We start from the raw sequence: 15,987 nt of genomic DNA on the forward strand, positions 1-15,987 counted from the left end.
TATATAAATAAAATATGTCTGTACCATAGAGAATACCGCTTCTATGGAACAGTCTTCTACTACTCATAAAACAAAATCTTACTCTATTCAATTGTAATGTGGATGGATGAATGTATGGGTAAACTACAAATTCACCCCTGGTTTAGCACCTCTGTCCCTCATGGATAGGTGAAACATGTGAATCTCCTAGCATATCCTTGTTCAGCCTATTAATGGGCTATTTCTATGCAAAACATAAGGGCTTAAGCCACCACAAAAGTTTAAAACTAGGCTTGTTCAGATCCTCAGAGATCAACAGCCTAGTAAGCACCTATGAACTTACAAAAAAGTCAACTACACAGTTAAGTGCAAAGGATCTTTACACTATGACTGAACTTCAGACAATCTAGAAGTGATGTATTAATGTTGCGACTTGCAAGAGAATTGCATGCTTAAGATGTTTTAGCCACATTTGTCTACTTACCTTTTCCCCATTGTACCTGATACACAAAGTGCCAATCAACATTTTCTCTACATCAGCGAACACTAAAGGCAGCAGTTTTTTGGGAACACAAAAATCCTGCTTTCCCTACAACCATGTCACAGAGGATAAACTGAAAATCTTTAAGCCCAGTGACATTAGTGTAGGGAAAGCACGATATGGTTCCACAGACTAATGGGCACAGCACCACGCATGAGCAAAAATGTGCCCATTTAAGTTAATGGACATACTTCATTGTATCCCTACAATGATGTCACCAGAGGATTTACTACATTTACTTGGACTGTGGCTGAATAAAAAAAAAAAGTTTACAAAGCTTTTTATTAAAAAATGGCTCAAATAAATTATACAGGAGACAGGTACAATTGCATCTCTGCTCTTAACTCAGTAGATGCCACAATGCGAATGTAAAGATAACCAATACACTTTAAACTATGACAGAATAGACAAGGATTTTACTTGCTAGATCACCACATTAGTGCAGCACATTACACACAACAGTGTGCATCTCTGTATTTATGCAATAACTTTTATGGATCTCAGTTATGATGTGGCAAATTTACTTCTCATTCACCACACCCCAGCTACACTGAGAAAGACGGCACAACTCTGAGCTGAAGCAATAAAACAGTTTCACAGAGTCTTTATGTAACCTCCCATATGGTGCCTCAATTAACAATTCTGAGGGGAATGCACCCAGGGGAAAGTTATACTTAAATAGGGAAATGCACTGCATTTTCTCCTACCAAAACCAAGATTTATAAAGCAAGCAGACCTTTCAATCATTTAGATACAATATTCCGTTTCCCATGAATCGCTCACCCTGCAACTATGGTATTCCCAATTTAAAATCCATCCCACTATTACATTTTCAGCATAAAGTCATTGAACAAGCAAAACACATTCTTCCTTATAAAACAAAACAGTTAAGTTTAAGAAAGTTTCCCATTTCTGGGTGCTTACCTTTGGTGGCTTGAAAGGATAATCTGTGGGAAAGTGAATAGTCAGAAAGAAAACACCACCTTGGTAAGGACTGTCATTCTAGAATGACAAAATTTCAAACAGCAGACAATCAGAAAGAACAAAGAGGGTAAATGAAAAATTAACTTAAAAGTCAAAGGAAAGCAGAGACTGCAAATGCAGGTTTAATACTCACCGGTCCCATGATTGTAGCCTGCCAATGGAACACTGAAAGGGAAGGGGCAGAGAAAGAAATCAAAGAAGCACTGAAACATTAGGTTTTGTATTAGTTCTCATCCATTACAGTTGCACCCTTTTCCCTAAACCTAACATTATGTCCTTTATCAGTGCACTTACAGTAATGAGCATAAAGATCAAACATCTACTTATACAAATTTAGTTATTTAATATATCTTTACTGGGATAGTACAACTTGGTTAAACAACCCATTTTCAGTGGAGGCCTGGGGAGAAAAGCTCCACAAATAGAAATACATAACAGTACAAAGATATCACAGTGGTTACATGCATACAATACAATATACATCATTAATAGGCACAAAAGAGAAGAATTACAATCCAACAAGAACCTGCAGGATAGTTAAGGTACTTAGAAATGATATACTGATAATTTGATAGCACACATTACAGAGAGTTTTATACTTGAGAAGGTTTTTAGCTGCACTAGCAAGGACATGTGCAAAGCCAAATATCAGCAAGGAAGTTTTTGAGCAGGCGTTTTGAACTCATTACAATTAGTAGTAGCTCTAATGTGTAACGGAAGTGAGTTCCAATGTTTTGCTGCATGGGGGGGGGAGTACAGTGAGTCTCTGGCAGTATTTGTTGATTTGGTTACCTGTAGTAAGCATGTATTAGTTGATCGAAGGGAACGGCTGGTTGAACTGGTTTGGAGAATGCTTTGTAGTGCAGGTGTTTTGTCGGCCGGATACATTACATTGTGAGCCATGGTTAGCTGATTGTACAAAATAAGTTGGAGTTCTAGCCAGGACAGTTTTTAATATGTCATAGTGGTGTATATGATTTGGGGAGTCAGAAGCAAATTTAGCTATTTATTGTAATATCGCTGTAGCTTCTTTAGATCTGTTTTTTTGAGATTATTAAGGATTGGAGAAGCATATGGGAGAGTTGATAAAAATAGAAGTTATGTTCTTACCATAACGTTCCATGTTAGTTGTCTTCTTCTCGCCTTCTTCTTGCTGGATGGGTTCGGAGCCGACCTCGGCTCCGACTCGGCCACTCTAAAGCTCGAGAGTTGGTTCCACCGGCTCGAGGCTCCCCTTATATCCCACAATGCTAGGCGAGAGTTACCTCAGATCTCGTTTGTAAGCTAACCCCAGCTTATAATAGTAACAGTATAACTGTAAACAGAGTCCACCTCTAACAACAGGAAGAAAGAAGGGTGACCTACATCCTGAACCAGGAAATATGCATAATAGCATATGTCTAAAAAAGAGGTGGTAGAAAGAGAGGTCACAATCACAACTCCTCTAGGTCTGTCCAGGCCAGGGGAAGGAGGGTGGATGAAGAAGGCGAGAAGAAGACAACTAACATGGAACGCTATGGTAAGAACATAACTTCTATATGTTGTTGTCAATCTCGCCTTCTTTCTTGCTGGATGGGACCGCCCCTAGCACCTTGTCCCGGTGGCCTAACGGAAAGACTCCTGAGAACAGTGGAACCAAAGTTAGCTCTATGCCTAGAAGCTAAATCCAACTTATAATGAGAAATGAAAGTGTGAGGAGTAGCCCAAGTAGCCGCTGCACAAATGGTGTCAATAGGCAGTCTGTCTTGGAAGGCTAAAGAAGTAGCCAAAGCTCTGGTGGAATGGGCCTTAGGTTTATCAGGCAGCTTTGATGTCTAATTTCATATACAAGGGAAATCAAAGATGTTAGCCATCTGGATAATGATACCTTTGAAACTGAAAGTCCCTTTCTGCTTTCTGATAGGAGACAAACAGCTGATCAGATTTTCTGAACTGTTTTGTTCTATCCAAGTAGTACCTCAATTGACGGTGAACATCCAGGCAGTGTAATTTTTGTTCAGACCTATTGGGAGTATTCTGGAAAAAAGAGAGGTAGATCAATGCTTTGATTTAGATTTGACGTCGAGACCACCTTAGGCAAAAAGGACGGGTTAGTTCAGAAGATACTCTGTCCTTATGAAACAAAAGATAAGGAGGACGACAGCTGAGTGCTTGAAGCTCTGAAACTCTTCTAGCTGATGTAATAGCTACCAGAAAAGAGTCTTCCATGATAATAATTTTAAAGAACAGGAGACTGCAGGTTCGAAGGGGGAGAATCAAAGAAGCAAGAACTAAATTTAGGTCCCAAGGAGAAGGAGGATTTCTTATAGGAGGTCTGAGAAGAAAACTCCTTTCAAAAAGGCTTTGCAAAGCTTGTGGGACATTAAGGCAGATTCAGAAATACCCACATGAAAGTTAGAAATAGCTGCCAATTGAACTTTAAGTGTAGAGGGAGATGAACCTGCATGGAAGAGTTCAGCTAGAAAATCAAGGACTAATTGGATGGAAGCAGTGAAAGGATCTATGTCCTTTCCTTGAGCCCAATATGTGAAGCGTTTCCACTTACTTCAAATAAATCTTCCGAGTGGAAGATTTATGGGAAGCTATCAAAATATCTCTAACAGAGTGAGATAATTGAGGAAGCCTGGCTAAGGTTGGAACTGGAGGAACCAAGCAGTGAGGTTCAGAGAGGGGAGGGAGCGATGAAACTGACCCGACTGATGGATCAAAAGATCTGGAACTAGGTCCAGATTCCACGGTCGCTCCAAAAGAAAACGATGTAGAAAGGGGAACCACACTTGTCGAGGCCAGTAAGGAGCAATGAGGATCAATGAGGCCTTCTGAGCGATAGCTTTCTGTATCACTTGAGAGATTAGTGGGAAGGGAGGAAATGCATACAGAAGTCCCCGTGGCCAAACTTGGACTAGAGCGTCTCTGCTGGGTTGGCCTGGTAAAGGGAATAGAGTGAAATATTCTCTGCACTTGCTGTTTTGGGGAGTAGCAAAAAGATCGCAGCAAGGCTGACCCCACTTGAGAAAAATTTCTCTCACTACAGAGTCTTTCAGAGACCACTCGTGAGGCATGAGTATAGCTCTGCTCAACTTGTCCGCAATTTGATTGGACTTTCCGGGGATATGCGTTGCTATCAGAAACCGCTGAGAAGAAATCGCCCATTGCCACAGTCTGAGTGCTTCTCGACACAGGGGGTATGACCTGGTTCCGCCTTGTTTGTTGATGTACCACACTACAGACATATTGTCTGTCTGGATTGCAATCGTTCCCAAGGGAAGAGAGTCTTGAAGGGCTTGCAACGCTAAAAGCACTGCTCTCATCTCCAGAACATTTATGTGCAAGTGGCATTCGTTTGGTTGCCATATGCCCTGGACCGTCCTGCCCTGATAATGCCCCCCCCACCCGATCAGGGAGACATCCGTTGTCAGAGTAGCAACCGGAGGAGGTGGAACAAAGGGTCTTCCCAACAAGAGCTGAGGGGAAGACATCCACCACATGAGATGATTTTTGCACGCTTGCGTGATCATAATGGTGTGAGACATTGGAAGTTGCTGGTATGACCATTGAGTAAAGAGCATCCATTGAAGGATCCGCATGTGGAATCTGGCTAATGGAAGCAGAGGTATGGCCGCTGCCATAATTCCCAACACTTTCAGAACTAACCTGGCTTTGATTCTGTTGTTGTTGAAAAGGAGTGAAACCAGTTTGTGAATGTCTGTTATTCTCTGATGTGTTAGTCTCGCAGACATGTTTACTGTATCTAGATTTGCGCCTATGTAAGTAATAGTACGACAAGGCGACAAAACAGACTTTTCGCAATTTATTGAAATACCCAGCTTTTGACAAACGCGAAAAGTGTAATCCCTGGCCATCAGAAGGAGATGCTTGGTGGGAGCTGTGAGGAGCCAGTCGTCCAAATATGGAAACACCTGGAATCCTTGTCGTCTCAGGTGAGAAGCTACCACTGCCATGCATTTGGTAAACACCGGGGGGCAGTGGTGAGACCAAAGGGCAGGGCCCTGAACTGAAAATGACTGGTTCCCAGCCTGAAGCGGAGGAATCTTCTGGAGCGTCTGTTCATTTTTATGTGATAGTACGCATCCTGAAGGTCTATAGAGCACATCCAGTTTCCTTTGCCCAAAAGGGGAAGGATGGATTGCAGCGTGACCATCCGAAATCTTGTTTTCTTGACTGATCTGTTCAAGACACTGAGATCCAAAATTGGTCTCCAGTCCCCTGTTTTCTTTGGAACTAAAAAGAACCTTGAGTAGATTCCGGATCCTTGCTGGTCTGCTGGAACTGGCTGAATTGCTCTTTTTGTAAGCAGTTTTGAAATCTCCAAAACCGCTAGATCCCTTTGAGCGGGTGGAACATCTGGAAGGGATTTTTTTGACTGATTTGGAATGCGAAGAAAGGGGATAGAATAGCCTTCGGAAATGATGGACTGTACCCATTTGTCTTGAGTCAGGGATAGCCAGGCTTCTGGGTACAGTGACAATCTTCCCCCGACTGCCTCCGAAGATGGGCAGTCGGGCAACACCTCAGGGATGCTGAAAGGGCTTGTCAGGGAAGGCTTCCCGATTGCCCTGGTTCTGCGGACCCCCCCCTGCCCCTAGGGCGACGTCTACCATTGTTATTCCCGCCTCTGCCTCTGGCAGGGAAACGACTCTGTGCGTCAGGCGAAGTCCCTTGAGATTGTTTACGGAACCACATCTTTCCACCTTTCTGGCCTTTGGGGTAAGGCCTAGAAGTAGTAGAAAAACAGACTCCGACGGCAGAAAGGGTCTTGCCATCAGTTTCGCACCTAGTCAAGGTTTCTTTCACTTGAGGACCAAAGAGGGATGATCCATCAAACGGGGAGTTAGTGAAAGACGCCTTGAAGGGGTCCGAAATTGCATAGCCGCATCCAGGCATGCCTACGTAAGGCCACACCTGTCCCTGCGGCTCTGCTCGCTCCATCAGCCGCGAAAGAAGGCATGGAGGAGTTGGTTATGGAGTTAAGGGTAGCCAGCTGCGTGTTCATCTTATCTTGAAACCCGCAGCTGTAGGGTCCTTTAACATTTCACTCGCTTCCTTGATCAAGTCCCTTTGAAGACGAGTAAAATGGCACAGGTAGTTCAGCGAACGCATGGTAAATGTCGCTGACGAGAACATCCACTTCCGCACCTGTCCATGGACCTAGATTCCTTGTTAGGTGGATGGACAGGTACTGAAGGATCAGCTAGCTCCTTCTTAGTGGCAGCAGCTACCACCATAGCATCCACAGAAACTCCTTTTGTTAAGAACTGTTTGTCTGCTGGTGCCGTTATGAACTTGGAGGGTCTCCTGGGAGTGGGGTCCACTGAATCAGGAGCCGCCCATGCCTTCTTAGCAACCACCTGCATGAGGGGGTCAAAGGGGGGAGACACCCAGGAGGTGGAAGGACGAGAGCCAAACGCCTCAAGATACACAGATTCGTCCTCCGAAGGGTTGAGGGCTGGCCAATTTCCCCTCTGTTTCAGGATCTCCAGAATGTCTGCAAATGAGACATCTTCAGAAGGGGAACGGGGGGGAACCCTCAGAATCATCCAAATCTGTGTCTGACGTGATGGACTCAGGTGAGTCAATGTGTTTCCTCTTACACTTCCTCTTCCGAGGGGCTCTTCTGCCAAATCAGGAGAGGCCTCGGAAGAGGATGAAATCCCACAGGGGTTCCTGAGGAGCTGGCTCTCTGCGGTCCGGGATGAGGGAGTGAGTCGACTTAACCTGAGGCACTGTAGAGGGAGGGGCGGACGGAGCCGACTGTGGAGTAGAGCCAGGCTCTAACACACTCCGCATGACCTCGAATGCACCCCTGTCAGGCAGAGCCAGAGGTGCCCGCTCCGAAGCTAAGAACCCCTTGGCACCGACAGTGATGGCTCCGAGGTCGATGTCGGAGCCGAACTCACCAGCCAAGCACCGAGAGGGAGAGGGGGGTCGGACAAGGGTCCGATGCCACTCACCCCCTCGGAGCCGACGAGGGAAGTCCGGCGCCGAGATTCTTCCAAGGAAGAAAACGGAGCCGACGACGGAGCCAAGACAATTGTATCGGCTCCGACGCTATCACAGTCTCGGTTCCGACGACCCGCCCGAGCTCAAGAGAGTCAAGGAGGAATATGTTGATGGACCGGGCAGGCATCGACTGATGAGTCGGGCTCTGAAGCATCTGGGCCAGTGCCTCGGACTTAAGAAGTCGACTCACTACCCTCTGAAGGTCATGATCCGACAGCCTCGATGACCTAGAGGAGTGAGATCTTTGGCTCCATTCAGACAGCAGGGGAGATCCTGGAGCCGAATGAATGGAGCCAAGAGATGGTGACCTGGACCTCTTCCTAGTTGTCGGCTCCGAAGGTCTGGTCGGAGCCGACACGGAACCTACTACCTCGCCCGCCGAGCGAGGAGCCACAGAAACTGTGGACTGAGACTTATCGGCTCCAGCCGAGCCGATGAAGGCAGAGGTTGAGAAACCTTAGGTCTCGGCTCAGTTGTCGGAGCCAAGACCTAGATGCCTCAGAGGGCTTCCTGTTGAAACAGATAGGGAATCCTCTGGCTTGAGTAAGCCTCTTAATATCAATTTATTTTTCTTTCCTGCAGGACCCTGGGGCTGAAGCCATGGCACACAGCACAGGAGTCCTGCAGGTGCAAAGGCCCCAGACAGTAGACACAAGAAGTGTGAGCGTCTGTCAGAGACATTTTCTGACAGCACGCATCACACTTCTTGAATCGAGACCTTTGCTTCCTTAGACATTTTTAAACAGGTGTAAACAAACACACACACAAACACACTAATTACACCCTGTCAAATTTAAATTATAATAAAACCACTAACTAGGATTTTTAAAATAATACACACACTCCACTAGGAAGAGAAAAGGCCTGTAGGCTCAAGGGAAGAACCTAAAGTTCTTGAGGGAAAAACGGGAATTTTTAGAAGGGGATAAAAATTTCTCTAAACTAAGGGAAATAAGTAAAAATATTAAAATTAAAGGGGTTTTGATAGACTAAATTACACAAGAAAAAGTCACTTACCAAGAACCGGTAGAAAACCAACCTCGACAGCTTAGCGGCAAACGAGATCTGAGGTAACTCTCGCCTAGCATTGTGGGATATAAGGGGAGCCTCGAGCCGGTGGAACCAACTCTCGAGCTTTAGAGTGGCCGAGTCGGAGCCGAGGTCGGCTCCGAACCCATCCAGCAAGAAAGAAGGCGAGATAGACAACTTAACATGATGAGTTCTGGCGATAGTTTTCCTAGAGGTGTTGGTTAGATATTTTTTGTTCCAGTATTAAGTACCCATTTTTTGTGAACTTTCTTAAGTGAGACAGGAAGGTCAAATCTTAGGTTGTTGTCGAGGGTGATGCCTAGCAGTTTGGTTTGTGTCAGGAGTGATTATAGCGCTGTTACTGGCAGTGATGGAGGCTCTGGAGGGTTGGAAGACCATGAGTTTATTTATTTTTTTTTTTTTTTTTTTTTTGGCGTCGAGTATGAGCTGTGATTCAGATAGCAAAGATTCTGTTTCAGAGAAGGACTTTGACTTGTTGGAGTTGTTGAAGTGTTGGAGCATGGCATGTAAGGTAGAGTTGTCTGCATACTGGACGACAGCTGCTAGTGAGCTGGCAGTGTTTAGATTAGTGAATATGCTGAATAGAAGTGGGCCAAGAATTGAACCCTGTGGTACTCCTAGTGTGACGGGGAGAAACTTGGAGATGTTATGTTTCCCTATTACTGCTTGTTGTTGTTCTGTTAGGTAACTTTGGAACCACAGGACAGCAGAAGAATGTAGGTTCGGGTTACAGAGAACAGAGAACATTTAACAGTTTGTGGTGTGACACCTTATCGAAGGCCTTGGACATGTCTAAGATGACCGCAGAGATGGTATTACAAAAGTTAAGGTGCTAGGTAGTGGTGCTGTGGTGGGGTTTGAAATATCATTGGGAGCTGTCAAGAAGGTTATTGGAGATGAGGTAGTGAAGGAGTTTGGCATGAATACATCTTTCGAGGATTTTAGATGGAATAGGTCTGTAATCAGTGAGCTCTGTTGAGCTGACATCCTTGTGTATGGGGATAATATGTGCGATTTTCCATAGTTCTGGGACGTACTGTTCTGCGATATATCTGTTGATTAGAATTGATACAGGGTAGGATATGGCTTCTGCTGCTATTTTTTTTTTTTGTTTCGTGATCTATGGTGTCAGACTTGGTTTGAATAATATACTCAATAATGGGAACATTATTGCCAGGTGAGATGTAAATGACTACAATGGTAATGAATTTATTTTGGTTAAGTAGGAACTTGACTGATGAGATTCACTGGTACTAGTGGGAGGTTTTTCTTGTACATAATGGCCATGCCTCCATCTTTTCTTTCTTTCCTGTCAACTCTAAGTAGGCTGTATCCAGTTGGGGTTATTTCCTTGTCAGATATATGTGGCTTAAGTCAAGTCTCGGTGAAGGCAGCTATGTCAGGAGAGTAGTAGGATAATGAAGTATGTAGTTCTTGGACTTTGTTTACTATGCTTCTAAAGTTTAGGTTAAGGAGTAATAGGTGAACCTTTATGGGACTGACCGAGTAGGTTTTGTACTAGTTGAACTACTATAGGAGTGCTATTTGGACCAGGATGAGGATGTATCCCACCACCAACTATGAGCCTAGAAGCGACAGTAGCTAGAGTATGTAGTAGTTTGGATATATATTTATGCTGTTTGAAGAGAGATGGCTTGGAGTTTAGTTTTATGTAGGCTAGTTTATAACAGATGGTTAGATTCATTTTTGCAATATTTGTGATAGTTGGTGAGATTGGAAAATGGATGGACTTGGACGGTGGTGACCGAGTAGAAGCAGCTTTGTGGTTGGTGGGGAGAATAGGGTTAAGGTGGTAGAATGTTAGATGGGCAGTTATGGATATTGTGGTGAGGGTGATAGTGCATATTAAAGGAGCTATCATGGTTAAGTAGTATTTGGAATGGCCAGGACTGTAACAGAATCTGTAGGGAGATGCAGGATTTTTTTCTGGAATACCCTTTTGAAGGACGTGTATAAAGAGTGGTAGAGTTGTGAGTAGTAGTACTAGGTGGGTGCGTTAATTTATGTAGATACTATTGTCTGGGTATTCTTATTGGTTTGGCTGATGGGAGTTTGAGTGGTTCAGGCAGAAATAAATGTATGTGATCCAGGGGAGGGTGGGAATGGGGGCAGTATAGAGAAGCAGAGTGGAGCTTGTGTGGAGCAAGGGCAGAATGGAGCAGGCTGAGCTGTGGACGATCATGTCCTAGAAGCAATCATACACCTTTCAGTCAGCTACGTATAAAAGTTATTGATAAGCCTACTTCAGTAGGATATTGGCAGTCCTTAACAGATTAGTTTGGTGAAAACCAAAAAGTAAGGGAAGGAAAGGAGACTGGGCTGTGACTGAGGGAAGCAATGTCCTAGATAGCAGCTGAAACAGCGGATTAAACCTAACAGGTTGGTGGAAGCTACAGCTTGTGGAGAAGTACTTTGTGGCACTCAAAATAAATGTGTGGGTGATTCAGGTGGTTAATAAAAACTTGTTACAGCTACACTCCTAGAATGCTGGCGACTAAACGGTGTTGGGGCTAGTGAAGAAAAATGTCATTCTCTCATCTGCAGGTCATGCAAAAAGTGCAGCTGCCACCATTTCTAATCTCATGAATAAACAGCTACACTTCTGCTACACAACGTGGTTCCAGCAGCACTCAGATTATCCCAAATGTATCTTCTTTTGTGTGCATATTTTTACTCAGTAAGATGGACATGCAACTACACAGCTCTTGGAGAGAGAGAGAACTTCATGATGGAGACCCCTAAGAAAATGAAAGTTATGTACCTAGTAAAGGGTTAGACATTCCCGATCATAGGTAGGTAGTAGGCTATCGGCCCAAGGGCCTACGTAAGCCTAGCCAACAAAGCTCCTTGGCTTATGCCACCCAAGAAAGTTATTTTCCTGTGCCACTGTCGAGCAGAGACACAGAAGTGATCCCCGGGGTGTATTTCCTATTTCCCATCCACTCATCAAGATTTTCCTTGAAGAGTGCTAAATGAAGAACTTTGCTTGACATAGATGGGTAGCCTGTTCCAGAGTATGGGAAGTCTCTGGGACAGGAATCTATCCCTCCAGCATGTCCTGTTTATTGTGGTGACAAGGTTTAGGTCCCTAGATCGTGTAGCTTGGAGGGATTGGGATTTCTTTAGATGTAGCATGTCCAACAGCTCTGGGATTGACATAGCTTTATATGTTAGGCAGAGATCACCTCGGAGTAGGCGATATGCTACGGAGTAAAGCTGGAGTTTTTTGAGGCAGTCAGTGTAGGGCATTTGTCTGAGCCAGTAATTCTCTTTGGGAGGTACTTCTGTGGCCTTTCCAGCTGCTGCAGGTGTCTTGTGAGGTACATTCCAAAAGGGGCATTATACTCAATAATGGGTCTGCGTGTCGAGTAGAGGGGAACAATGACCTCTTTTTTCCTGGATTTGAACCCTTTTATGATCAGGTGTGCCACGTAGAAGGACTTCCTGACTACTGTGGCGATGTGACTATCAAAGGAGAGACTACTGTCCACCTGGGTCCCGAGGTCTTTTATCACACATTCGGTGTTAAAGTAGATTGCTGCCTATGTGGTAGTTCATGTATACAGAGTTTTTACCAAAGGAGGTTACACTGCACTTTTTGCCATTGAGCTTGAGGCCATGGTTCTGACACCAGGCATCTGTCTCAGCGAGGCCCTTCTGTAGGATGTCCACATCATTTGGGGACTTTACTATGGCTCTTAGTTTGCAGTCATCTGCAAACTTCGTTAGCCAGAGGCCTTCTGTGTTTGGTATCTACTTCTCTGAAGTACAGGCTAACAGGAGAGGTCCTAGGACGGAACCCTGTGGTACTCCACTTGTCACTGCTTTGAGGTCAGATTTGGAGTCTGCAACTTTTACAGTGTGGGTTCTGTCAGTGAGTGAGTAGTCAACCCATCTTGTGATGTAGGGACTTAGACCTAGTTTAGTGAGTTTAGCTATAATTCCAGAATGGGGGATGGTGTCGAAAGCCTTGGCGAGGTCAAGATAGGCTGTGTGAACCACCTTACCCTCATCTACAGCTTTGGTGACTGCCTCAAAGAAGTCGATCAGGTTCAGGAGGCATGATCTGCCTTTCACAAATGCGAACTGGGTGGGATCCAGAGTTTGGAGGTTACCAATGTCTTTATGAGTTCCATGATGATACGTTCCATGGCCTTGCACACCAAGATGTTAAGGCTAATAGGTCGATAGTTCCCGGGATCAGTGGTGGCTCCCCCTTTGTGGAGTGGGATAACTGCTGCTGTGTGCCATTCAGTGGGCACAAAGCCTGATGCGAGGCTATTATTAAACATGGTGCTTAAGTGGGGAGCCAGTTTGTTCTGAAGTTTGTGTAAAACGCAGCCTGGGATGTTGTCCGGTCCCATGGATGCTGTGTTTTTGGCTTTAGAGAGTGCAGCTTTTACCAGAGTAGTTGTGATTACAGGGACTCTGCATTCTTCCTGTATAGATATGGGCCCTTTAGGGGGTGGGGGGTAAAGTTAGCACTGAACCTATCTGTCAGGATGTTAGCAATATCAGTTGGTTCTGTAATTTTCGTGCCTTTGCGCTGTAACTCAAAGCAGATCTGGGTGTTGCCATCGAGATTCTTGACATAGCTACAGAATGCTTTGTGGATGTCCTTAGAATTAGTGGCAATTTTGTTTTTGTAGCTAGCTTTGGTGGATCTTATAAGGGATCTCAGCTTCTTACTGGGGCTGACCAGGGAGCTCCTCCACTCATGGGATTTTACTCTATTTTGCAACAGTTTCTTCCTTCTGTTGTACAGTTTGTTTATGGCAGGGGCCCACCAGATTGGCTTCCTTTTTTTTGGAGGATAGCATCTTGGTTCTGTTTGGGATATCACGATCCATGCACTCGTGTAAGTGCTTATAGAGTGCATTTGTGTAGGATTCTGCAGTTGTAACTGTATTGTCCATCTGCATGGGTGTCATGAAGTTCACAACTTCTGTCTTAAGAAGCATGAAGTTGGCTTTGGAGAAATTTTTTTTACCGTGGTTTCCTTAATGGGGGGTGGGGGTGGGATGTGGATATCAAGAGTGATTAGCTTATGGTCGGATCGGACCAACGAGAAGTTGACTTCAGGTGTGAAACACCGGTCACTCATGTTGGTAATGACTAGGTCTAGGATATTGTTGCCCCTGGTGGGGGTGTGGATAAGTTGATCCAGTGCACTGGAGTTTGTGAATTCCAGAAAGTGTTGAGCTAAGGAGTTGGCACACGAGTAGTTTTCCCAGTTAATGGTGGGGTAGCTGAAGTCGCCCATTATTAGGGTGTTTGGTAGAACCCTAATATTTTCCAGTACATCAAGAAAAGAGGAGTGGGAATCCTGGGGCATGGTGGGGGATCTGTAGCAAGCTACAATTTGGACTGCAGTTTTGCCCAGAGTTCGTTGCACTTGGCTAACCTTGGAAGCATTATACTGAGCAACTAGCCTGGAGGTGTGGATATCCTTAATGAATATGGACACACCTCCGCCTTTGGTGTTTCGGTCCAGGTTACATGGCCGAAAAGTGTGGTATGAGTTATAGCCTGGTAGTGCAGGGGTGCTCTCTGGAGCCTTGAATCAGGTCTCAGTCACTGCACAGATATCGATGTTCTCCATTTTATGGAGTGCCTCGAGTGGGTGCATTTTGAGATTTAGACTTCTAGCATTGAGTAGCATTACCCTCATTTTTTGCTCGACTGTTCTGTTACGGTGGTGAATTTGTTATTTGAACCTTGCCTAAAAAAGGCACTATAGGGGCAGCAAGAGCATTAGCCAGTATCCGGAATCACAGGGGCGACAGGTGCAGGCCCATCTGTGGCAAAGCATCATGGTCTGTCGACCATGTCATCCCAAGCAGAGAGATACTGGATCCCCTTAGAATGACACCAGAAGCTTAGCCAATTGTTGAAGTCAATCATTTTGTCCTTGTACTGCTGTATCATTCGGGGCGATGGCAGAATGCTACTCAGGGCTAGGGTCATACTTGCCTGGGCTACAAGATTCTAGAGCTCTTCCATGTCTCCTTTCATGTAGTCCAGGGAGGTACGTCTCAGGTCATTCACATCAACATGGATAATGACAGAGTCATATTTGTACTTGTTGTGGAGTGACCTGAGTGCATGGTTTATGTGGCAGATCCTGGCACCCGACAGGCAGCTGACAATAACCTTCTCCTTGTTTAGCCTGGTGAGTGGGACATCAGTGTGCCTGACTATAGAGTTACCTATGACTAGTGTGTTGGGTACGTTGTTTTGCCTTATTGGCTGTGGTTGAGTGGCACACAGTCTGTGGGCTATGTGTCATTTGGGTTGTGTTGGGGGATGGAGGTTGCTTGCATTTCTGTTTTGGAGGTCTCTGTTGCTTAGACAGATTATTACAGAGAGCCTCTGCGAATGTTTTTGTGTTACCATGTGTGGATTTTGGTGGTGTAAATTTAGTGAGACTATGTGATGAATGTGGTGTGGTGTGGTGCAAATGTTTACCTTCTCCTCATGACTGTCAAGTTCAGTCTTGGTTAGAGAGAGCTTTACCTCCAGTTTGGCTAGATAAGTGCATCTCTCACAGGTTGTGGTGTTGGGTGGTAGGAGGAGAGGGTTGTCTGTGTACATGAGGCAATTTCTACATTGCCTCAAGATGCCCAGATTAATCAGACAGGAGAGAACATTGGGAGCTGACCCTTGGACATGCCTGAATAAAAAACTATTTTCCTCTAGATAAGCGAGTAAAACGAGTACAAGAGCTATTTTTCTCTAAGCAAGTGAGAAAAGTAAGTACAAAAACTGTTTTCCTCTAGGTAATGAGGAAGATTGAGTGCTATAGTAATTAGTAGCTTATTTAGTGCTTACAAGTTCTGAACAAGTGCCGAGCATGAATAAGCAAATTTAAGTGCTAAAACTAAGAAACAGACCTGCACTAGACGAGTTACAGGACAGAAACAAGTGCAAATGCAGGCTTTCAAATCAAAAGCCATTTACTTGAACATTAGGACTTGGTATGCCACAGGTAGCACTTGTTCAGTACGTTTAAGACTCTCCCAGGCTCAAAAACTCTTCTCCTAACTCCCATAATGCTCCACACATTCCCATCTCTCCAGAGATGGTTAGCACATTCAAATCTCAACCTAAAAATCTGTACAATCCTGCAGGCCTTTTTCTTGTGGAGTTTCCTGGTAGTGCATGCAATATCACTAGCCATCAGTGGAATTGGTGTAACCATAAGGAAAGCCTGGAAGATTTAAGGTCCATGTGAGGTTTGCCAGATTGATGGGCTATGACACTCTTGTGAGGTCTGAGGAAAAAGAGGTTTCTCTACAATATAAGGACATAGCAGGTGGGGCATTATTTATCTTTACCACCGTAGGGATATGAGAATAACCCTGGTTGTGTGCTGTTTGGCTTTCTGAAGA

General features: G+C 44.7%; 1 protein-coding gene across 1 annotated transcript in view; it reads right to left on the minus strand.

Annotated features, from left to right (window-relative positions):
• LOC122812113 (ubiquitin-conjugating enzyme E2 D4) overlaps positions 1–15,987 on the minus strand; it is a 570,471-nt gene that overhangs the window by 294,200 nt on the left and 260,284 nt on the right. The window contains exons 3-4 of the mRNA XM_044084397.1: positions 1,638–1,669; positions 1,445–1,522 (exon numbers count right to left, since the gene is read on the minus strand). Of these exons, the coding sequence (XP_043940332.1) occupies positions 1,445–1,522; positions 1,638–1,669 (110 nt within the window). The remainder of the gene's footprint in view (positions 1–1,444; positions 1,523–1,637; positions 1,670–15,987) is intronic.

Source organism: Protopterus annectens, chromosome 9.part0 (assembly GCF_019279795.1).
Source record: "Protopterus annectens isolate FY-2018-M chromosome 9.part0, PAN1.0, whole genome shotgun sequence".
Classification (NCBI taxonomy): domain Eukaryota; kingdom Metazoa; phylum Chordata; order Ceratodontiformes; family Protopteridae; genus Protopterus; species Protopterus annectens.